This window comes from Sarcophilus harrisii, chromosome 5 (genome assembly GCF_902635505.1).
Source record: "Sarcophilus harrisii chromosome 5, mSarHar1.11, whole genome shotgun sequence".
NCBI classification, from domain to species: Eukaryota; Metazoa; Chordata; class Mammalia; order Dasyuromorphia; family Dasyuridae; genus Sarcophilus; species Sarcophilus harrisii.
Genome location: NC_045430.1, coordinates 6569172 through 6592210, shown reverse-complemented (window position 1 = coordinate 6592210; position 23039 = coordinate 6569172). Strand labels below are relative to the sequence as shown.

The following is a 23039-nucleotide window of genomic DNA, read 5'->3' as shown; positions in this document are numbered from 1 at the left end:
TTCCAAGTGATCAAAGTGCCTCAAAAGTCTACACCCTTGACTGAAATCTTACTTTTGTACCTCCCTGGAAAATGGAACTTATCCTAAGCATCCAAAAGGCCCAGCAGACCTTTAACATGGATGGGATAAAGGGCCAGAGAGCTGGTATGTAGAGATGGCCTAGTTAAGTGCCTCTTTTATTAAAGGTGGCTGGCTGGTTTCCCAAGCCAAACTTATAAGAACGTCAGCTAAAGTTTAAAGAGCTCCCTTTTGTGGTAGCAGATAACTGGAAAATCTGTGGCTGAACAATCTTGTGGTACAAGAACGTAATGGAATATTATTGTTCTATAAAAATGATGAACAAGCTGATTTTAGAATGGCCTGGAAAGATTTACACGAATTGATGCTGAGTGAACTAAGCAGAACCTGGAATACATTGTACACAATAACAGCAAGAATGATCAACTGCAATGATTAACTATGAGAAGTTTAATTCTTCTCAGCAGTTCAGTGATCCAAAGCAATCCCAAGGGACTTTGGACAGAAAATGCTGTATGCATCTAAAAAATGGATACAAATGAAAACATGCTTTGTTCACTTCTTTTTTTTTTTTAAATCTCTCCCATAGTTTTTCCCTTTCGCTCTGATTTTTCTCTCCCAACATGATTCTATTTTTAAAGATTCTTATTTTCAAAACATAGGCATGGATAATTTGACATTGACCCTTGCATAGCCTTGGATTTCAGATTTTCTCCTTTCCCCCACCCTCTCCCCTAGATGGCAAGCAATCTAATATATGTTAAACATGTTAAAATATATGTTAAAACCAATATGTATAAACATATTTACACAATTCTCTTGCTGTACAAGAAAAATCAGATAAAAAAGAAAGTAAATGAGTAGGAAAACAAAATGCAAGCAAACAACAAAAAGAGTGAGAATGTTATGTTGTAATCCACATTCAGTTCCCAGTTCTCTCTCTTGATATAGATGGCTCTCTTCACCACAAGATCATTGGAACTGGCATCAATCATTTCATTGACCAATATGATTCTAAAGCAATGTGTATTAAAGATAAGCTTACTACAAAAAATAAAGCTTAAAGAGCTCAAATCTGTACTGATGGATAGATTGAAGAACTTGCAGTTCCCATTACCTTCTCTTGACAATGAGATCTACTTTACAAAGCAAGAAAAGTTATTTCTATTAACTTAGTAAATTTATGAACACAACCTGTTAGTACTCTGATCTTCCTCCACCTCCCAAATGCCACAACAGTCTTCCAGGCCATGTTACCTTGACGGGGGTGGGATGGGGGGGAGGGGGTCTGGGAATTGTCATGGCCCATGACCCATGGATTCTACAACCTAAGCCCAATACTTAGCATCACACAGAATTCCAGTGGTGTAGCTAAAGAGTGAAGGAGAATACCAAGAGATGCATGGCAGACAATGCCCACAAGTTCCTCCAACTGATATTTTCTCAGAGTGGAAAGAAAAGAAACCATTTGCACAATCATTCACTCACTCTGATCGCCTTCAATCCATTGGATATCTTATCCTCTTCCACAATGGCAGTCACCTCCTGACCAATGTTCAGTGGCACGCTGCTGGTGACTACATCGCTAGTGAAGCACACCAAATCATCAATCATCCCATAATCACTACAGTATCTGGTCACAACTCCCTGCACGGTTTTCAGCTTGGTGGTACCTACAAATTGAGTAATCAGAATATTTAAATCACAAATGAATCACAAACAATGAAAATTAGAAATAAAAGTAACCTCTGTCATAGGAAGACCTGGTCTAATGAGAGTGAAACTTTTAAAATGAAGAGTGACCCTATGCCCACGGGCAGGTCACCTGAGCTTGTGTCCTCAGTCATGAAATAGGGGATAGTAAAGTCTTTAGTACTTACCTCAAAGGGCTGTTAAAAGGCTTGCATAAGGTAATGGATGTTAAACATTTTAAACATGTCAGCTACTGTCATTACTAGCATCCACAAGTCACTGAAATATGTAGACTACAAAGATTAGGAAATTTCAATCTAGGGATAATGAATAGTAAATGCTCAATGAATGAATTTAAGCCATGTTTTACTGAATTGTGTGTAGGGGAAAAGGGGATGATATACATGGCATGGAAGGGAGAAAATTCTGATTTTAAGAACTAGACCTTGTCTACAGATTCCTAGGGTTTTCTCTGTTCTGTTTATCTTAAAAAGTTCCTCACATCTGCAGGGACACAAAAACAATTTTATTTTGAAATTACACATAGGAGAAAGGACCAAGACACAGCTGTCAAATGAGACAAGGTTGAGGCAGGTAGGCATGACATCAGAAAAATGACAGCTAAGGTCCAAAATAGAAAAGGACAGAAACTGTGTGTGACCTATGTAAAATAAAACAAGGTGAACAAGATTTTACAGCAATGACAGACTCAGCAGCAAGAGACTCCTGTGCCAACAAGAAGGTCCCTTAGTGATCAAAAAGAATTCCTTATCATGAAAAATGTCAGTTATGCTAAGACGTAGGAGTCTGAGAGGAGAAAGAATGGTTGGCAAAGAGCCACTATAAAGAGATCATATCAGGGAAAAACAAAAGATTGAGTTTAGGGGGTCCCGTAGTTAGATCTAATCTAGTTCTATTGACAATAGGATACTTTCCAGATATACACCAGGTATCCTGCATGGAAAATGGTTTTCAGGTATTCAGAATGCTAGGAGCTGGCTTACCTAGTCTTATGTTCATCTTTTAGAAGGTGGAGAAAGCAATGAGGGCAAGTCATTCTGGACCTAGTATTAAACAATGAAGTTATCAGGAATGCAGAGAGAATTGTGACAGATCTTATTCTTAAAGGAGTTTCTTCTAATGAAGGGAATAAGAAGACCTTATTCCTCTCCACATACTTTATAATCCAGTGACATGGCCTTCCTAGCTGTTCCTCCAATGAAATACTCTATCTCCCATTTTTCTTGGCTTTCTCCCAGGCTTGGAATGCTCTCTTTTATCACATGCACTTTCGGCTTCTTTCAATCCCAGCTAATATCCCTCCTTTTACAGAAAGACTTTCCCAATCACCTTTATTGCTTGTTCCTTCCTTCTGAGATCATCTCCAATTTATCCTGCTTACCTCCTGCTAATACATAATTGTTTGCTTGCTTTTGCCTCCATTAGACTGAGAGCACCTCATTCAGGCACTTTCTTCTCCTTTCTTTGCATCCCCAAAGTTTAAAATATAGTCTCTGGCATTAAGTAGGTACTTAATATTTGTTGATTTGACACAAATAACTGAAATGTAGGAGAGTAAAATAAACACCAAAAGGTCTAGTCCTAAGAAATTTCAAGGAAATATTAATTTCACCTGATGAGGGAGATGGGAGCCTGAGGCTTTCTGTGAAAGTTTGTGGACACAGAAGAAATGAGGACACCAACAAAAACTTCAGCTGGTGATGCATTTTAGTCAAGCACATGGCACAATATGAACAAAAAGGTCAAAGAATGGCTTAGGTTATTAGCCTTGGAAGCAAAGCGTTCTCTTGTCTTAGCTAAATTTGATATATCTTCCAACTTGAGTCTAAGTGCTTAAAATTTTTGATGAATGAGACAGTTCAGACAATTTGGGTCTAGAAAAAAGGATATGGAAGAGGGAGCAATAAATGTTCATTCAGTGTCTATTTTGTGCCAAGGATTGTGTTTTATAAATATGTAAATTGCCTGACACAAGATTCTCCTATGTAAGAGAGGCAAATATTATCTCCCTTTTACAGGCTGTGCTTAGGCCTTTGTATTCTAAGGCCTGCTTTCATCCCTGCTTTCAAAGAAGCTTCTATCAATACAAATTTAAGTATTTACACAATAAATAAAGAAAATAATATCCAAAGCAAGGTGAGTACTAGGCAGGTGGGAAAAAAGAGATGTTTTATGTTAAAAGTGGTGTTTGAAAGAAGAGTGACATGAAGCAGTTAGTAACTGTTAGGAGGAGGAGAGAAAAGTTAGGCAGTGAAGGCCAAGGTTTGGAGATGGACAACAGAGTGGAGGCCAGATGGACCATATTACAGATCAGGTAAACAGGAGTGATACATAAGTTGGCAATGATAGACTGGAAAGGGCTTTAAAAACCAAGAGTTACTTTTTTTTTTTTTTAAGAGAGAGTTGGAGCTGATATTAATGAAGATCATTCTGGTAGCAGTATGTAGTGGGATGGAATGGGGAGAGATGAGGTAGGGGGCCTTTAGCATACTCCAGGTGAGAAGTGAGGAGACTTTGTGAGCAGAGAAAAAAAAATCAGACGTGAAATAAAGAAGTAAAATGATGTACTCTTTTAAACTTACCAGGACCCAACGGACCTTGAGATCACAATATGTGGTGTCCCAACAGTCATTAATCACCTCTAAAACTTGAAAAGATATGATGGCTAATCAGACATGCCCTCTTGCCATAATGCCAGCCACTTGGCAATATCTTGACAGAAAAGCTTCCAAAAATGCCTCCATGGGATGAGTAGGAGAGAACTAATCAACTCAGCTTTACAACTCCAAGTGTTCAGGATTGAAGAGAGAAACTCTGTTCACCCCCCACTCTCACCCCAACACCAAGCTTTCTCGATCAAAATTTAGCAGTAAATTTAGGCCACTTGCTCTTTAAAAAGCAAGTGTGTAGCCTTTCCTTTTTCTTCTGGGTTGAATAATTTAAACAATCCTCACACTGTTCCTGTAAAAACAGAAAACCTATCATGGATGCACCACTGACCAATTCACCATCCCTGTGCCTACACAGAAACTACTTTCCTGAGCAGCTTTTTCATATGAATGGCTGTCTGGTTATGTCTCTCCCATCCTATATTTGCAGAGTTAATTTTTAATGGCTATGGTCAGAACTTTCCATTTATTTTTATTAGCTTTTTATCTCATTAAATCAACCTAATACCATCCGTCATTTACATTTAAACGCTCTCCCCCAATTCATGACATTTGGAAATTAGGTAAGCACACCGTCTCTCCTTCCATCTAAATCACAAACAAGAATCTGGGTCTCTGATATTGCAAATGGGCATTTCTTCAGGTTGACAATGATTCCGTAATGAACACCTTTGGCGTACTGTAGGTCAGCCAGTCCTGACTCAGCCTACTTAAGCCACTTGTCATTATGTATCTATCAGTTTATCCACATATATTTATTTATACATATTACATTTATCCAGATATATCCATATCTATCAGTTTTGTTTATTAAAGCAAATCAACTGAATAAAAAACACACACAGAATGAGGGAGACATGGTTAGACAGCAAGTCATCTGAAAAAAGACCTAACCACACCCAGCGGAATATTAGGCTGGATTAATTAACTACAAGGTAGATTATAGTTTCCTTGTACCGCCTTGCTTAGATTACATGTAGGGTCCATTCAAGCCACCTAACATGGACTAAGTTTCCTACGGAGATACCGAATCATTGAAAGTGCACATTTTAAAGAGGTTCACCAACAAGAACTGTAAAAGTAAGGGCAGTGGTAACAGCTGGCAACACTATCTCATTTCACTCTCTCAACACGCCGAAGACGGTGCCGTTACATTATACCGGGCAGCTAAGGCAGGCAAGGTAAGAGATTTGTGCAAGAAACCCAAAGTCCCAATTTTTGCCCGAGCCCAAGTCATCCCGATTCCAGGCCCCGCCCTGGGCCCAGGCTCCATCCATACACAACTTCTAACTTCTGGCGAGCCCGTTGGCCATAGACGCGCGTACATATAAAACAACGTGTCATGCAAACTGTAACTTGTTGCACATTCGCCGAGTAGCCCCACCTCGGTAAGAATATCAAAGTAGCAAGAGACGCTGCAACAAGTGGGCTCTCGTCATCGCGGGCGCCCCTGGCTACAAACAACTGGGAATTTTGTGGACCTCGTGCTACTCGGTGCTCTCGCCGACGCCCCCACCCAGCCCCGCCGCGGAGGCCTCCCTGCTCCCCCACCCCCCCCCGGGGCCTCGGGCTGCCATCCCGGGAGGCCTCTGGCGCCAGCTCCCTCCGGGGAAACTGAGGCCCAAAGAGAACGGGGGCCGGCGGGCCCCCGCAGGCCCCGCCCCCCGAGGGGAAACTGAGGCCCAGGGAGGGCGGCGGCGCGGGGGTCGGCCCCCGCCCGCCAGCACGAGGCTTCCTTCGGCCCATCCCCCACCTTCTTCGGGTTCCTGCGGCCGCACCTCGGCGTCCTCCTCCAGGCCCTCAGCTCGCCTCCACAGGAAGGAGAAGGCCTTCGACACGAGCCGAAGCATGACCGGGCCTCTCGTAGCCACACGCCGAGGCCCCGTTCCTTCAGCTCCGTCGCCTCCGGACTCAGAGCGCGCGCCCCGGAGCGGCAACCCAGCCACGCAGAGCGTGCGTCCCCGCCCGTCCGCCCGCTTGACCTCTCGGAGCACGAGACCCACGCCCGCCCGCCGCCTCGGCCAATGGGAGGGCAGCCCGCGCTCGCGCCGCACGCCTCGGCCGTTGGCTCCGCCCCCGCGCTCGAGGCGTCGCACGTGGTCCCTCTGCCCGCGCCCCCTGAAGATCCTGTGGCAGGCTTGGATTGGCGAGGGAAACGCGGCCTCTCCCTAACCCCCCCCCCCCCCCCCCCCCGGCGGCCCCAGATCCTTCCCTTCCTCTCACCAAGCGGAGCCCTGCGGGGCAGACCCGGGGGCGCCATGCTCTTTGGCCAGGGGGAGGAGGTAGGGGGACTGGGGGCGAGGCGCGGGCCGCGCACGCGCGGCAGGGACCGCAGCCGCCCGCCCGCCCGCCCTGGCTGGGCCCCTGCTTGTGTCCAACCCGGTTCTACCGCATCCCTCCCACACCCCCGCGCTCTGCTCTCCCTCCGTGGGCGCGAAGCTCCGCCCCCGGGGTGTCACCTTTTATCTGGGCCCGCGAAGCGAAGCCCTTGGGAGCTTGTCTCGGAGCGGGGAGGGGGGAGGGGAGGGGGGGGGAGGGGGCGAGCCGTTGGCGTCCATTCTTGTAGCAGGGGCCCGGGGCTGGGCCTTCGGTTCGGATGTCTTTGGGTTTGTTCCGCACCTGCACAATTCCCCCTTAGTCAGCAAGGGCCAGGGTGCTCTGATGGTCGCTGCTGTGGGGGAGTGTTGGAGTCCGGTACTTCCAAGTCCCTTCCTCGTCCTCCGCTATCACTCTTGGGGTCCTTGATCTTTTGTCTCCCGGTTGGGCTTTTTAGGAACAATCCTTTGGTAGCTCAGCACTGAATAAGTGAGTTAAGGTAGGTAGCGTTACTTATTCTGTCGTAGCCATCTATCGCAGAGCGGTAAAGTTTCTGTAATTATTCAGATGTATGTGTTTTTATTTGCATAAAGAGTGCAGCATCATGGGGCAGCTAGTTGGTGCGGTTGATAGAGCACCACCAGCTCTGAAGTCGGGAGGACCTAAGTTCAAATATGGCCTCAGATACTTAACGCGGCCTAGCGGTGTGATCCTGGGCAAGTCACTTAGTCCCAATTGCCTCAGCAAAAAAAAATAAAAAAAGTACTTTATTGTGGTATTTATCTAATTCCTTGGTCACTTTTTTGTTGTTGTTGTTGAGTTATATCCAATTCTTCATGATCCAATTGGGGTTTTCTTGGCAGAGATACTGCAGGGGCTTACCATTTCCTTTTCCAACTCATTTGATAGATAAGGAAACTGAGGCAAACAAAGTTAAGCCAGCTAGGATGTATTTGAGGTCAGATTTGAACTCGGGAAGATGAGTCTTCCTGACTCCAAACCTGATGCTCTGTCCGCTATGGTGCCACCTTAAATATGGTGTAACAGAGCATGAATGATTTAAAAATAAATAGCTTTTTATTTTCAAAATCCATGCAAAAATAGTTTTCAACATTCACCCTTGCAAAATCTTGTGTTACAGACTTTTCTCCCTCCCTTCCCTCACCCTCTCCCCTAAACAGTAGTGTTAGTACAGTTCTTCTATATATATTTCCATATTTATCATGCTGCACACCAAAAAAAAAAAAATCAGACCAAAAAAGGGAAAAAATAAAGAAAACAAAAAGTAAGCAAACAACCAAAGATGAAAAAAACTATGTTGTGATCCACATTCAGTCCTGGCAGTCTTCTTTCTGAATAAATCCTTCCTCTCCATCACAAAGTCTATTTGAACTGGCCTGAATCACTTCGTTGCTGAAAAGAGCCAAGTCCCTCAGAATTGATCATCACATCATCTTGTAACTGTGTACGATGTTCTCTTGTTTCTACTCACTTCAATTAGCATCAGTTTATGTAAGTTTCTCCAGACCTTTCTGAAATCATCCTGCTGATTGTTTTTTATAAAGCAATAATATTCTATAACTTTCATATACTATAATTCATCCATTTCGCAGGCATCCACTCAGTTTCCAGTTCTTTGCTACTACAAAAAGGGCTGCTACAAACTTTTTTTGCACATGTGGGTCTTCTTCTCTTTTCTATAATCTCTTTGGGATACAGGCCCAGTAGAAACACTGCTGGATCAAAGAAACGCATAGTTTGGTAGCTCGTTGGGTATAGTTCCAAATTGCTCTTCAGAATGGTTGAATCAGTTCATAACTCCACCAACAATGTGTCCCTGTTTTCCCACATCCCCTCCAACATTTATCATTGTCTTTTTTCTGTCATCTTAGCCAACCTAAAAGGTATGTAGTGGTATCTCAGAGTTGTCTTAATTTGCATTTCTTTGATCAGGAGTGATTTAGAGCATTTTTTCATATGACTAGAAATGGTTTTAATTTCTTCATCTGAAAATTGTCTGTTCATATTCTTTGACCATTTATCAGTTGGAGGAGAATGGTTTGTATTCTTATAAATTTGAGTCAATTCTCTATACATTTTAGAAATGAGGCCTTTATCAGAAACTTTGGATGTAAGATTTCCCCCCTATTTTTCTGCTTCCTTTCTAATCTTGTCTGAATTGGTTTTATTTATACAAATCCTTTTTAATTTAATATAATAAAAATTATCTGTAAAAAATATTATTTAAAATTTTTCCTTTCATTAATCTGTTTTTCTTATTTCTCCTACTCAAAATCAAACTAATTTTTGAAAAGAAACAAAATAAAGCCCTCAGTTCATAGTTGCCTACTTTAATAAGATTTCCACATTGGCCTCATCTGAAAATGGGTGTTGCTTTCTGCACCTTGTTTGTTATATCTCTGTCATCCTCATTCTCTTGGACTTGTGGTTTATATTTTTGTTGATCAGGCTTATAAAAATTTTGAAGTTTTTTTCTTTATAATATTTGTATAATGTTTTTGTTATTTCTAGCCACTATGCATCATCAGTTCACAGATTCTCCCTATTTCCCTCTAAAATTATCCATTTCATTATTTCTTGTGGCACAATAATCTTTTACATTTCTATACCACATAAATTGTGGTATATGAATGTTATGGAATATTATTGTTCTGTAAGAAATGACCAGCAGGATGAATACAGAGAGGCTTGGAGAGACTTATATGAACTGAGGCTGAGTGAAATGAGCAGAACCAGGAGATCATTATATACTTCAACAAAGATACTGTATGAAGATGTATTCTGACAGAAGTGGATTCCTTCGACAAAGAGAAGATCCAACTCAGTTTTCATTGATCAAGGATGGACAGAAGCAGCTACACCCAAAGAAAGAACACTGGGAAATGAATGTAAACTGTTTGCATTTTTGTTTTTCTTCCTGGGTTATTTTTACCTTCTGAATCAAATTCTTCCCGTGCAACAAGAGAACTGTTCGGTTCTGCACACATATATTGTATCTAGGATATACTGTGAAATATTTAACATGTATAGGACTGCTTGCCATCTGGGGGAGGGGGTGGAGGGAGGGAGGGAAAAAGTCGGAACACAAGTGAGTGCAAGGGATAATATTGTAAAGAAATTTTTTTCAAAAAAAAGATTTAAAATATTTAAAAAATAAAAAAATAGGTTATGAATGTCAAACAAACAAAAAAACATTTCTAAACCACAATGTGTTTAGCCATTCCATGATAGGACACTAGTTCCTTAATTTTTGGCTATCATAAAAAGACCTACTACAAATATTATTGTACAGATAATTTGGTCCTTTTTTCCTTATGTTCTTTTTGGGAGGAGATATAGACCAAGTAATGATATTGCTGAGTCAAAGACCTGCTCAGATTTAGTCACTTTTGGAATAGGTTCAATTTGCTTTCCAGACTAACTGGACCAATCCATAGCTCTACCATTTCTTTTATTTCCTCTTTAGTTGTGAGTTCTTTTTCACCTTTGAAATAGTTTGGATTTCCTCTCTCAATCAGATTAGCTAACTATGTAAGGATCTTGTGTAATTTACCTATTTCCTTGACCAAATTTTCTCTTTTGTAATACTTTATAGGGGCTTTCACAAATGCTCAAATCACCTACAATAGCTTGGAACATGATTCTGCATGAATACAGCCTGTATTGGCTTACTATATATAGATGGGAACAGCCTCTCCTTTGAGTAACTAGATTTGGCTGTCTTTACAACTACCAGACTGAGACAGGGCCTCTCTCTGGTGGTTTATGAGCCAAGTTGAGGAAATACAGGAAGGAATTAATACTTCAGGTGTTGGGGAAAATGTTATTTTTGTTCTTTCTCTACCTTTGAAGTAAATATTCTTTTGCAAAAGTTAATCTGATTATTGTGTGGTAAAATGGAATTGGGGTGCATGGATCCATATAGTTAGGGGAATATCTCCAGCTGGGGCTTAAACCAGTGACAGATGAGAGACTGTTCCTCCTGCCCCCAATCAGAATCCTTGGGAAGGGGATGGGTCTAACCCTCCCCTCTCATTTAAACCCCAAGTGTAATGTCAGGTTTTCAGGCAGGAAGGGGATTAAATTAATAATTTTACTTGGTTCCTGTATATCAGGACTTTTTAAACATTTCCACTCTCGCTCCATTTTTGCCTAAGAAATTTTTACTTAACCTTTGGTATATGGGTATATAAATAGGTATGCAAATCAAACATTTACAGATAATGAATCATAAAGAAATTTACTTTAAAACAATTTTTTGATCTACATATAATTTTATCATTTATTAAAGAGGAAGGCAAATTCACATACTAATGAAATGGATGTGCTTGTTTATTTTTACATAAAGAATTAAATCTTGGTGAAATGTGGTACCTTTTGTTGTTGTCAAACTTCCCCCACATTCAGTTACTCAATGCCATATGGGGTGGTGATCTACAGTTTAAGAATCTTTGCTATATAGCATTAATCTCACCAAATTCCAAGTTCAAAACTCCCTGGAATTGCCTCCTGGGCTTCTCAAGGTTTTCCTGCTGAAGCTAGTTGTAATATCCAACCAGGAATCCTGAGCTTTAGGATCACCTTGGCTCAAGTTACTAGGGCCTGGACTCCATTTTATATGAGTATAATTAAAAGGCCAAATGAAACAAGACCAAAACCCCACTTATTTCTTGGGGCTAAGGAAAGGGGGAATCTAGAGGGAGGGAAAGTGGTCCTTTTCCACCCCACTTACAGCCTGTTGCCCATGTTATGGGTGAATGAGACCTTTATCCCTCAGTGTCAAGTGGCCCAATCTGGTGACTTTAATGATAATCAGTTCTGGCTTCTCAGACAATGGAAAGAGACCTTTTCCACCCAATTCAGACTTCATTCCAGAAGCAAGTCTTTGGTATTGCCATGTGGGTGTCACCATTTTGGGTAATCTGGGCAAATGTCAAGTCCCACTACACACATGCCCAATAGTTTTTTTTTTTATGCTTATTACTTCATGATATAGTTTGAGATCTGCTGCTGCTAGGCTCTGCTTTTTACTTTATTGATTTTCACTTCTGTATGGGTTTTTATGATGCTGCTTTCCCTGGTTCCCTTCCTGTTAGTTTGCTCCTTAGTGCTTTCCTTTGCTACTTCAGTATATTTTATGGTACCCTGAGTTAGTGATTTGGAAAACACTTGGCTATCCTTTCTCCTTCCAATACTCCTCCCCTCCCCTTCCCAATTCCCCCTTTCTTTTCTTTCTTTCTTCCTTCTCTCTCCCTCCCCTTGAGATTCTTGGCTTTTGGTTCTTTCAAATGAATTTTGGAATGATTTGATCTCCCTGGGTCAGAGCCTAGCTTCCTGTGGTTGGCCCGTTCTTGCCACATAATAGATATTTAATAAATGTTTCAATGAATTGAGTGAAGACTACTGTACTATATATTAAAAAACAAGAAACCTTTTCTCAGTGACTGAATTGATAAAACTATAGAAATGATGGCTTTAATGGGGCTGAAACTCTCAATAATCCAGAGCAGTTTGGAAATTTTTGTGTTTTCTTTTTTGGCTTTAAATTCTAGTAATTGAATACTACAGTCTTTGTAATTCTGTGCAAATGGTGGAAATATTTAACTAGTATTTTATCTAAATTAAAGGAAAAAGAAGATGGATTTATGAGTTAGAATCAATTTGAATAATTAGGGGATTTTTTAAAAAGACACTTATGTGAAGAATGGCCCAGAGAAAATTGGGAAGTTAGTATGTGGTCTAATTGGACAACTGAATTCATAGGTTATTTTTTTGTGAAGGTGATTACTGAATTTTTTTTTTAAAGAAAGAAAGCAGCCAAACATAATGAGATGTGAAAGCTGATAGCTTTGCTAAAGTTGGACTTGAATATAGTGTCAGGTATTGATGTCTTTGTATGTTATGGTTTGAACTCTTTCATGGTTATAATGCTTCTTATTTCACTCTTAAAAGACTGTTGTCACTGTTCAGCTGCCAGGATTCTCAGACTAAGTGCATTCCTATAATTTTTCCTTGTTTACTGAGCTAAAAAAAAAGGGGTCCAGGGCAACTGTATTTATGTGTATCAGTACTGCCTACTCGAATTTTAATTATGTTATTTGATTGGGACTATATTGTTAAAGTGCTTTTTCAGCTTAAGTCAAGTGAGGAAATGTTTGACCTTTTAAAGAATAATTTTTTATCACTATTATTACTAGTTAAAACAAAAGACCTTGAAATGATATAATTTTTTTGGTAAAAGCAAATTCATTATTTCAAGGAAAGAGTCAAAGTTTAATAGTGTGAGTAGGAAGCATCATTAATTTATATTTTAAAGAACTTTTATTTTCAAGTGGTCTTTCTCCCTTCTCATTAAGAACTAAAGTATAAGAATTGCACTACATTACATACTATTGTGTTATAAGAATTATGTAGGAGAGAAGCTATTAAAATATTATTTTGGGAACACATAAATTAACAGTAGCACTTTCTTAGTGTTCAGGTAGACCACAGTTTTTAGAAAAAGAATATGAAGCATACATTAAACTGTTATATATCTAGGGAAATGATTGGGTAGTGGGATGAAACTTTTCTGTGGATGAAATTTTATTCAAGTTATCTTCAAGGTTCTTCTACTCATTAAAATTCAGGAGACATCCTCCTGTTCCCTGGCTTAACTACAGTTTTTGCTGGGCTTTTGTTCCATTTCTGAATAGATGTTTTTGAAACCCAAAGTGGAGGAACAAACTTGTCAAAGAAAGGATAAATTGTTAACCAGTGAGAGTATTATAAAGTGACCAGAAAAGTCTACTCACCAAACTGTTTAGATCTGACAGCAAACTTTTTGGTTGCAGGTAAGTGGAGACTTTTTAAACCACTAAAAAAGTATTTGTCAGCCCATTGTTGCATAGAAGTGCTTTTTAGAAGTCTTAAAGGGCTTGGGAAAAGAGTGAGAGAAATCAGGAATTCTTTGAATTTGTAAAGTGAAGTTGTTCCTTTAAAAATCTTAAATATGTCATACTTGGGAAAGAGGAGGGAATCATTTATTCAATGACTCGTCATATATCTTCCCAAATTGTTAAGCTACAGTTCTTTATCAGGCTTCAAGTACATAAACTAATCTGGGCTTTTGTTCTTCAGAGTGATTAGTTCCTGTTCAACTCCAGGGGCACCTTCATTTGTAGTCAAGGTCATCTCAGATGTCTCTGGTCTTCTCTAACTTGTTTTCTGATTCCACCCTGTGACTTCCAAAGGGAAAAAGGAACAATTAATTTGTTAACCTTTAAGAACAGAGCTTCCCCTGTGGGCCTTGCCCCTCCACCTTCCAATGCCCTTCTAGGATATGGATTATGTTTATTTATTTTAATATCTTAGAAGCCTGCTAGACTGAGGAATGAAAACTTTTGGTTTTTAGCCCTAAATAAAAACTCAGTGCTCTGCTTACACTGCCCACTTAGCAAATGTTTTCCCATTGTATGTTTTAGTACAAATGTTAATCTAAAGATGTTTTTTCAAGTATTATGACAAGAGAAGATCCCTACAGAGAAGAATTTAGTTATGACAGGATGCCAACCCTGGAGCGGGGAAGACAGGAAGCTGTGCATTATTCTCCAGATATAAAATCCAATGACCTTCAGCTAGCAAAAAGATTCCATCCCTGTTTCAGTTATCGAACATGGATCTTTTCTTTGTTGATGGGGGTGAGTACCTTAAATATAAGACAAAGGAAAATGGCACATTTATGACAACTGGGAAAGCTTTACTAAAGAAATTCTTTAAATGTTAAATGTTAATTACATAAAAATTAGTTTTGACAATATGTAGAAAGCCCTTTTGTTGTCCATTAGACTGTTCTCTAGTATCAGAACTGGCAAGGCCAATTTTAAGATCTATTACATCTGTTTCTGGGCATTAGCTTTTAAATTTCTGTTTTGATCATTTTTCTAAGTTCTGTTCTCTGTGAATTTAAAAATTTTTGATAACCATTTAAATATAATTGGTTTTCATTGAAACCCTATATATTTCATTGTATTCATTTAAAAACATTATTCTGAAAAGTACATCTGAAAAGGCATCTATAACACAAAAAGCTTAAGAACCTTATTGAAACTGTTAGATTATTAATTTTTCTTAAAATTGTGTGCTAAAAGAACCATGAAATTAAATGGGCTGCAGAAAATTTCTTAAGTTGATTCAGTTCTGAACTCTGAAAGAGCTAGTATCTACCATCTAAGAATTGGAGCTTATCCAGAATTCCCAGTAATAATAACATGGAATCAAGGAATTTCAGCAGGCAGTTGGTCTGCAATCTTTCTCAAAAAGAGTATAGCATTATAAGGTGGCCAAGTGGGAGGACCTCTTCTGGGTCTGAGAAAGCATCCTGTTTCACTCATGCTGGCTCCAGAGTGCCTCATCTTGTTAAAAACTAAAACTAAGCACTTATTCTTTACAATTCACAAAACCAAATAAGCATATAAGAAATGCTAATAATTTTCACATGATGCTTTTGTCTAAGTTTGTAGTATTTATATGCAGGAGGTTATTGCTTCTCTTCCTGGAGTTTCTCTGGAAGGCAGGTACAGAACCTGAGAAAGAAGGAGCTCTACCTTTGAGAAGCTCTGACTTAGGACGAGACCAAAAAAAATGCCTTTGATTTATAGAAGCTAGATTTATCTTTTTCTTATTGGGGCTTTTTTTTATGCATTTCCATTAGCTTTCTTTTTGGATGTTAGGAAACAAAATTTAGTTGTTTATTTTACTTAGAATTTCCTTAAGATAATTACATTCCTTCCTAGTGCTACTTTTTGGCTTCAGTAGTTGTTATATACAATTTTTACTATTAAGGCATCTTATTCCAAAAATGCTTTTTATTCTTTTTATACTGAACTATAGTTCAACCTATTTCCCCAAATTTCTAAACTAAAAACATTTCTATCAGTTTTGTAAGGGCCTATACATTTGCAAACCAATTCACTCTTCTGAGTTCAGATCTCTACAACAATTCTCAGTAGTTCTGGAAACCTGGTCATTGGATAGTTGCCATCTTTTGATGGCCTCCTTCAGTAATAACCAAACACAGTTCAGGTGTTGTGCTTTCAAAAAAATTATGTTTTCTTATTGTTGGACTTCTTTGCTTATTGTTTTTTGCCCTCAGCCTTAACCTTAATTTGTATTTTTCAGAGTTGCCTCCTTGTCACTTCTGGCTTTTCACTTTATCTGGGAAATGTTTTCCCTTCTGAAATGGATTATTTACGCTGTGCAGCAGGTTCAGTAAGCAAAGTTCTTAATTGTGTACTTTTTATACTGATAAAACACTCTCCCTTAAGTATTAGTATTACTTTACTCTTGAATTTCCAGACTGGTTATTTTTATTTCTTCCAAAGTATATTCCTTCTGTTTTCATTTCATTTTATTATCGATTGAATGATCATGGCAGCATAGATTAGAGCCAGAAAAGAAGTTAGAGATCATTGAGCCCAACTCTCTCAATTTGAAGGTAAATTCCAGTAATGGCCTCTTAACTTGCTAGAATGACCAGTTCTGTAGTCTTCACATAGAACATGTTTCATCACTAAAAGCTAGGTACTGTTCCTTTTGGTGGTGGAATCATAGTTACAGTCCTGAGTCAGAAGGATTCGAGTTAGAGAACTTTGGACAGGCCTTCATTTCAGGGAGGCCCATGAAGATGCTGATGGCTCATGGAATAGTGCTAGTGCTTTAAGATTGGCTCGGATGGGCTCTGCCATGGAGGGAGCATGGTAGTATCAGCCCTGTTTTACTGAGGAGGGAGCTGAAAGTTGGAGAAAGCCAGGGTTTGTGTATAGTCAACAAGCCTTGGTGCGGTCCTCTTCCCAGAGAGTAGAGAGAACATGTGAAAGTCAGCAAACTAATCAGTCAGCAGACATTGGTTAAGCCAATGTGCCTGTGTTGCCAGGTGTTGGCCTATGGCCAGGGCATGAAAAAGGAAGCAAAGGATAGTGACTGTCCTCAAGGACCTCACAGTCTATAATAAGGAAATGAAAAGCTGGAGGCCTGGGTAAGTGCTGCAGCCCCCTGCAGGGGCCTCCCAGAGAGAGGCAGAACCGCAGAGCCTGGAGGTGTTGGGAGGGAAGGAGAGAACTGAACAGATCTTGCTAGGGCTTGCTGGTTTTGCAGACAAGAGGAAAGCAGTGAGGAGAGAAATGATATGATCTAAAAGATCCCTTAGAACCAGAAGACCAAAAAATGGAATCCACTGCCCACCTTCTGAAAGAAACCTCCAGATGGTAACTCCCAAGAACATCATAGCCAAAGTGCAGAGAATATGGCAAAAAAGCCAGAAAGAGGAGCCACAGTCAGCATTGCCCAGGATGTGGTCCCCATAGCTACTGGCTACAAAGGCTTGGAGGATTAGAAGGAAAAGGATACCGAATTAATTACCCAACACAAACAAGGGCAGTTCCCCTTTTAATAAAATAGAAGGCTTCCATGTGTTCCTGATAAAAAGATTAGAGCTGTGTAGAAACTTTGAAGCTCCAATATAGAAGTTAAAGAGAAACACCAAAAGGTCAACATCATTTTATTCATGAACAGGCTAAGGATTAAATGGGCACCTACAGGAGAGGTGACACATATATCTCCTCTGACCCTTATAGTTAGTTAGAAAAACTAGGAGCAGTTATGTCTGATGATTTCTTTTTGGAGGCATTTGGATAAAGTGACTGACTTGCCTAGGGTCCCACAACTAGTAAATGTCTGAGGTCAGATTTGAAGTCAGATCATCCTGACTCCAGGCCCAGCACTCTATCCACTGGGCCACCTGGCTGCCCCCATATTTTATGATCTTAATAGATAAATGAAATGGAAAGGAGCAGTACAGTAAAAAACGAGGAAGGGAGAGGGGAAAGATTCAGCAAAAATGAACTCACCTAATCAGTGTGTGAAATTAGACATATAGACAAACAGGCAGGAAATTGGAGACTGATGCTCAAATCTTATTCTTACTTGAACTGATAAAAGAAAGGAAGAATACACAAATGCAAACACACAGTAGGGCACAGGAATTCATTTACTTAATAGGAAAATCAGAAGGATGGGAGAGAAGCGGGAAGGAAGAATTAGAGGAAACAGAGATTAAGGAAAGGATTATTCCTAAATTAAACAAATCTCTGAGCTAATGCTTATCTGAGTTTTGGTTGAGAAATCTATTCTGGTTCCTCCTGTGTCCATGCCACAATAGATTATTCCCCAAGATTTCATGGTAAAAAGCCAAGGAAGTATGAAGAGGAGAATGGTTTCAAGGAACAACCTGTCCCCTTCTATTCTGTGCACATTTTAAGAATTGGGCTGGTTCCAAAGGAAAAAAAAAACCAAAAAGACTGGAAAGCTTTGCCCAGTTTCCCCTAGGAAGAAAATTTTGTGAAACCCTCCTCTAGTGAAATGAAGTATTTTAATTTTCTTGTTCCCTTGTGCCTCACTATTTCAGTAGAGTTAGCAAATGAGATTTCAGGATGTTATCTCTAATTAGGTTCTTCGTTGTGTCTATTCCTTCTAACGTAGTTTAAGCCCTTTGAGGGTATAAACAGTCATTTCTCATCTTTAAACTTGTAATTTGCAATCTGTCATATAACAAGCATTCAAATCAGTATTTGTGTAGTTGAATCACAGTGGGTGAATTTTAAAAACATTTCTTACTTTTTGGGTGATATTATAATCTCCTTGAGAGAAGGAAACATGCCTTTATGTCATCCATAGGGAAAAATTCAAGTGAAAATTAAACATATGGCAACATCTACCTGAATGTTCTTATTTTTGTGAAGTTTCACATGGCTAGTATTTTTCTAGGACTTACTAAATGATACTAAAATCATCTTCACTTTGTGTATCTGAAGGCATACCAGAGTACAGAATGTTTTTTCTACTTTTGTTTTCATCTCCATCAGAAAAACCTAACAGTTTAATTTGATGTTCCGTTAGCAAACTTTCTGCCTCGTCTTTTCTTTTGATTTTTCAGTGCATTCCTTCAGCAATTGTGAGTTTTGCTATAGCACGGAACAAGGTAAATGTGGTAAGTATCTAGAACTATGACTCTCTGTCCCTCTTCCTCCTCCCAGCCTCTCCTTGTTCCCCCATTACATTGATTTGTAGATTAAACCTCAAGGTCTCTTCAAAAGGGAAATCAGTCTTGTGTGGAGATTTCTAAAAAGAAGAAAAAATATAGATGGATAAATAGTTAGATAAACAAATATTTATCTAAACAGTGCCTTCTATTTATAAGACAGAAAGACAAAAACAACAGCGCCTGTTCTTCAGGAGCTTATGTTCTAATGGCTGTTGTTGTGAATGAAATTTAACAAAAAGGTAAACTGAGGCAATTTCTGGAGCAAATTAACATTTATTAGCAAGGGCATGTTCCTTGTCAATAATTGGGTCAGACTCTTGTCTCAATTTATGCTAGAGATTTCTAGCAGACAGATAGCTATTCTTTTATAGATTTGAGGGAGGATAGAACAAATAGATGATATCTCAGGATTGGAGAAAAGGTAATTGGTTACAGAGCTGAGGCATGTTTGGTTGGAAGTTTAGTAAGTATTGCTCTGTCCTCCCTCTTGCTCCTTGTTTGAATCCAGGAATAAGGTAGTGGCCAGACTTTTAAGCAGCAAACCAGACATCCTTGGTGGACACCACGGTAGCTTAAAGGTATTAGACACTGACTACGTTATTCATGTGAATTTGGCAGCTCAGTTCCCTAAGGCAAGAATAGATAGTGATTAGTAGGGTTGCTGAATGCTTAAAATTATATCTTACAGATCAACTGAATTTTGAACTGAGTTTGAAGAAAAAGATTGAGCAATTGCAGGCCAAAATCAATTATCTGTAAATAATATCAATAAGAAAATGATACAGAATTAATACTGTTTATTTCACTATATATGTTTTATGTCCATAATTAAGGTGAATTTTAATTATAGGATTACAGATCTCTTAGGATTTAAAAAATATTACATAATAACCTTTGGAATATTTAGAAAGAAACAGAGGTATCCCACAAACAGTAATGAGGATTATTGGCTCCAATTTGTTTTTCTTATGATCTTTCATGCTTTAGCTAATAATTTAAAAAAAAATTGTTGTTGTTTATTGTTTTTCAGATTCCAAACTTTCAGATTTTGTTTGTTTCGACATTTGCCATCACAACAACATGTTTAGTTTGGTTTGGATGTAAACTTGTCCTGAATCCATCAGCAATAAATGTGAGTTATTTTAAAATGAGAAATTGTAAAAAAATTTTTGATACTAATCTTATATAGGATATTTTGCTAATACTACAAGGGCCTCTCCAGCACAGCATTTTAGGAAGCGCTCTCCCAAGTTAAGAGTTGGGAACATTCTTGCTTATCTTTGTCTCCTCTCAGCATAGACAACCAATCAGTAGCTCAGGTATTCCGTAAATATTTGTTGAATTTAGTTTTTGAAATATATTTTTTGCTATATTTTCTCACAAACCAATAAACATTAAGTACCTATCATATACCACACATTATACTAGGTGCCATTATAAAAATCATAGTAATACAATTATAATGAGAATCGCTGCTCTCAAGGAGCTGACTGGTTATTGAGGAAACATCATATGCACAACCAGGTCTAGACAGGTCATTTGGGTGAGTGGATTCTCTCTGAGTGTGGGAGCAAGAAAAGCTTCAATTTGGCGCTGTTAATTTTTAGCAGAGAGCTCGTTAGAACCCCCTAATTTTGTAGGCTCTTGTAGAAGCTGCTTGAAGTTGAGATCACTAAGTAACTCATGAATTCAGTTCAGTTCAACAATAAACGTTTCTTGATTAGGTGACACAGTAGGTAGAGTGCCAGGCTGGACTCAGGAAGACCTGAATCCAAAATCACTTTAGGCACTTTAGGGTCCTAATCACTTCTTTGCCATTATACCATCTCAGTTGATCAAGTTGTTTTGAGTTGATGAGCCCTTTCTCATGTTGTCATACTTCTTGTATATCATACCAAATCTTTCCCACTAATTAAGCTTTTATTTTTTTTAACCAATACCAAGTTGTTTTTGACGATTACTGCTTTTTTTAGTAGAATCTGAGATCTTAGTACTGTGAGCCCTTTTCATTTTATTTTTTTCAATATTTCTCTTGTTTGATTGCTATGATATTGAATAAATTAATTTAGATGTTTTGCCATTTTTATTATCTTGGCTTAAAGTACTTGAGTAGTTAGTCTACAGTGTAGAATAGGCTGTAACTGAGATTAAGTTAATCTTTTGCAAGTTGCTTTTTTTTTTTTTTAAACATATGAAAAAAGGAGTGGTACTGGGTGAGGAAGCTTGAAAAGGGATTTCTTCCACTGCTTTGTTGGAAAAAGAAGAGAGGAGTTGTGCATTCTCTGGGGGGCCTACCTTTTGAACCAACTGTATATCCAATGTGGTCAGTTCCACATGTTTGCATGTGGTATGTGGTGGTTTCTATGTAGGTAAAGCACATCGCACTATTACTTGTTAGTGTTATCATCCATTTCTAAATCTTACCTCTTTCTGTTTGATTTCTGCGCCTTTTGCCACAATCTAACTTGAGTTATAGTTATTTATCCATGTATCTTATTCCTTTATTTAACTGAACAGTTAGTTCTTGCTGGGCAGAGATTGACTTGTTCCAAATTTGTGGACTCACCCTAGGGTGAGATGCTCTACCCAGTCAGCTTTTAATAAACTTTTTTTTTAGCTGAATCGAACACTCCTCACAAGTGCCCATCCGGCCTCAGTTGACAAACTCTTTTAATAGAGGAAATCAATAGTTTCAAAAGTAGTCAGCAAACATTAAATACATACTACCAGAAGTTAGCATAACACCTGGCACGTAGTAAGCACTTAATGTATTTAGATACTCTTAGGAGAGCCTATAATTTTTAAAAGTATAAGGATATTAACTTTAAAGCAGATTTATATGGTAATTATTTTAGAGAAATTTGATTTTTTAAAAAGAGGAATAATGTTATTTCATCCTATATTTTCTTGGTAGATAAATTTCAATTTGATTCTGCTAATTCTACTAGAAATCTTAATGGCAACCACAGTAATCATTTCTGCAAGATCTAATGAAGAATGTTGTAAAGGAAAGAAGGTAAGTTTTTTTTCCCATACAAATTATTATTCATATTATTTTCATTTTTAAGGTTTCCCAAATGATCAATCTCCACTGTTTTATGGAAATTTGACTTTATTTTTTCATATAATCTTTACCTATCATTTTACAAGTTGAGCTCAGCCATAACATGTTTTTATTTAAGTAAGAACTTAAAAATATGTGGGTTTTGCCCATGTTTTTCTCTTAGATCCCCGTAGAAGATCAACCCCAAATCCTGGAGACCTTCAGAATGGGGTCCTTTTTAGAATGCTAGATTAGAAATATAAAGCAGTTGGGTTATTCATACCTTGTCTACCATTCTCATTCATGACTGATCTTCCTCCTTTCCCAATTGTATGTGTTCATAGCAATATTAAAAGTAGTCAGTGTTTGATAAAAATAAGTTGTGATAATGTAAAGTCATCTACTGAAAGCCAATCTATGACCTGAAAGAATATAGGACTTTTGAAGCCTATGTTTGCAAAATGCCAACTGTGTAAGGATGTCCCTAGCTAGAAAGGCTCTGCCCAGAAACCAGGTTGTCACCTGTATATCTGCCATTCAAGGAAGGACCAGTAAGAGACAGCTCCCAGGCCACCAGGTGATTGGTTGTGTAGGGTTGTGTAGAGTTGTGAGGAGTCATCTATTCCTATATCATAGGTTTTCATCTGTATTATATGTGGAGGAAGTATACTTGTTTTCTTAAAAACACTTTGTGAGGGGGAGTTGTATGAAATAGGTCTTGGGTGTGCTGCAAATTCAATGTAAGTCAGCAGGAAGACATGGCAGCCAAAAAGTAACGCAATTTTTGGCTCCAGTTACAAACATGTAGTGTTCAGAATGATGGAGGTTAGCAGATTGATGATCCTCTTCCCTAGTCTGACAAAATCGAGAGCTCTGTGTCCAGTTTTGGAAATGATTTGTCTAATCTTTCTTAAAATGAAAGACAGTAAAAAGCTAGAGCTTGTTCACAGAAAGGCAACCAAGATGTTGAGGGGACTCAAAAGTCATGGCATCAATTCAAAATCTGTAGTTGTTAGTCTGGAAATGAAACTCTTGAGAAGGAACTTCACAGAATTGGCATTAATAATTAGGTGGAGTTTTTACTAAGTGCTTACTATGTGAATTAAAAGAAAAAAGTTTTAAGTGTTTGCTATGTGTTAAGCATGATACTGAGCTCTGGGAGTGCAAACAGAAAACTAAT

General features: G+C 38.7%; 2 protein-coding genes and 1 long non-coding RNA gene across 9 annotated transcripts in view; 1 reads left to right on the top strand and 2 right to left on the bottom strand.

The window, feature by feature from the left end:
- MOV10L1 (Mov10 like RISC complex RNA helicase 1) overlaps positions 1 to 7132 on the bottom strand; it is a 62268-nt gene extending 55136 nt beyond the window's left edge. For 2 of the 4 annotated variants that reach the window (XM_031939273.1, XM_031939274.1), the window contains exons 1-2: positions 6154 to 6398; positions 1507 to 1691 (exon numbers count right to left, since the gene is read on the bottom strand). In XM_031939273.1, the coding sequence (XP_031795133.1) occupies positions 1507 to 1691; positions 6154 to 6250 (282 nt within the window). In that variant the 5' untranslated portion in view covers positions 6251 to 6398. Of the gene's footprint in view, positions 1 to 1506; positions 1692 to 5784; positions 5903 to 6153; positions 6399 to 7019 lie in introns of those variants that run through there. The other 2 variants (XM_031939275.1, XM_031939276.1) reach the window with 2 other exon arrangements.
- Positions 7133 to 13483: 6351 nt separating this feature from the next.
- The window catches only part of MLC1 (modulator of VRAC current 1), a 28440-nt gene continuing 18884 nt past the window's right edge, over positions 13484 to 23039 (top strand). The window contains exons 1-6 of the mRNA XM_003770791.3: positions 13484 to 13570; positions 14233 to 14416; positions 15897 to 15986; positions 18709 to 18762; positions 19847 to 19948; positions 21731 to 21832. Of these exons, the coding sequence (XP_003770839.1) occupies positions 14237 to 14416; positions 15897 to 15986; positions 18709 to 18762; positions 19847 to 19948; positions 21731 to 21832 (528 nt within the window). The 5' untranslated portion in view covers positions 13484 to 13570; positions 14233 to 14236. The remainder of the gene's footprint in view (positions 13571 to 14232; positions 14417 to 15896; positions 15987 to 18708; positions 18763 to 19846; positions 19949 to 21730; positions 21833 to 23039) is intronic.
- LOC116419407 overlaps positions 13564 to 23039 on the bottom strand; it is a 70380-nt gene continuing 60904 nt past the window's right edge. For 2 of the 4 annotated variants that reach the window (XR_004229717.1, XR_004229716.1), the window contains 4 exons: positions 18831 to 18893; positions 17624 to 17704; positions 14290 to 14424; positions 13564 to 13960 (listed from right to left, as the gene is read on the bottom strand). This is a non-coding gene — a long non-coding RNA (uncharacterized LOC116419407). The remainder of the gene's footprint in view (positions 13961 to 14289; positions 14425 to 17623; positions 17705 to 18830; positions 18894 to 23039) is intronic. The other 2 variants (XR_004229719.1, XR_004229718.1) reach the window with 1 other exon arrangement.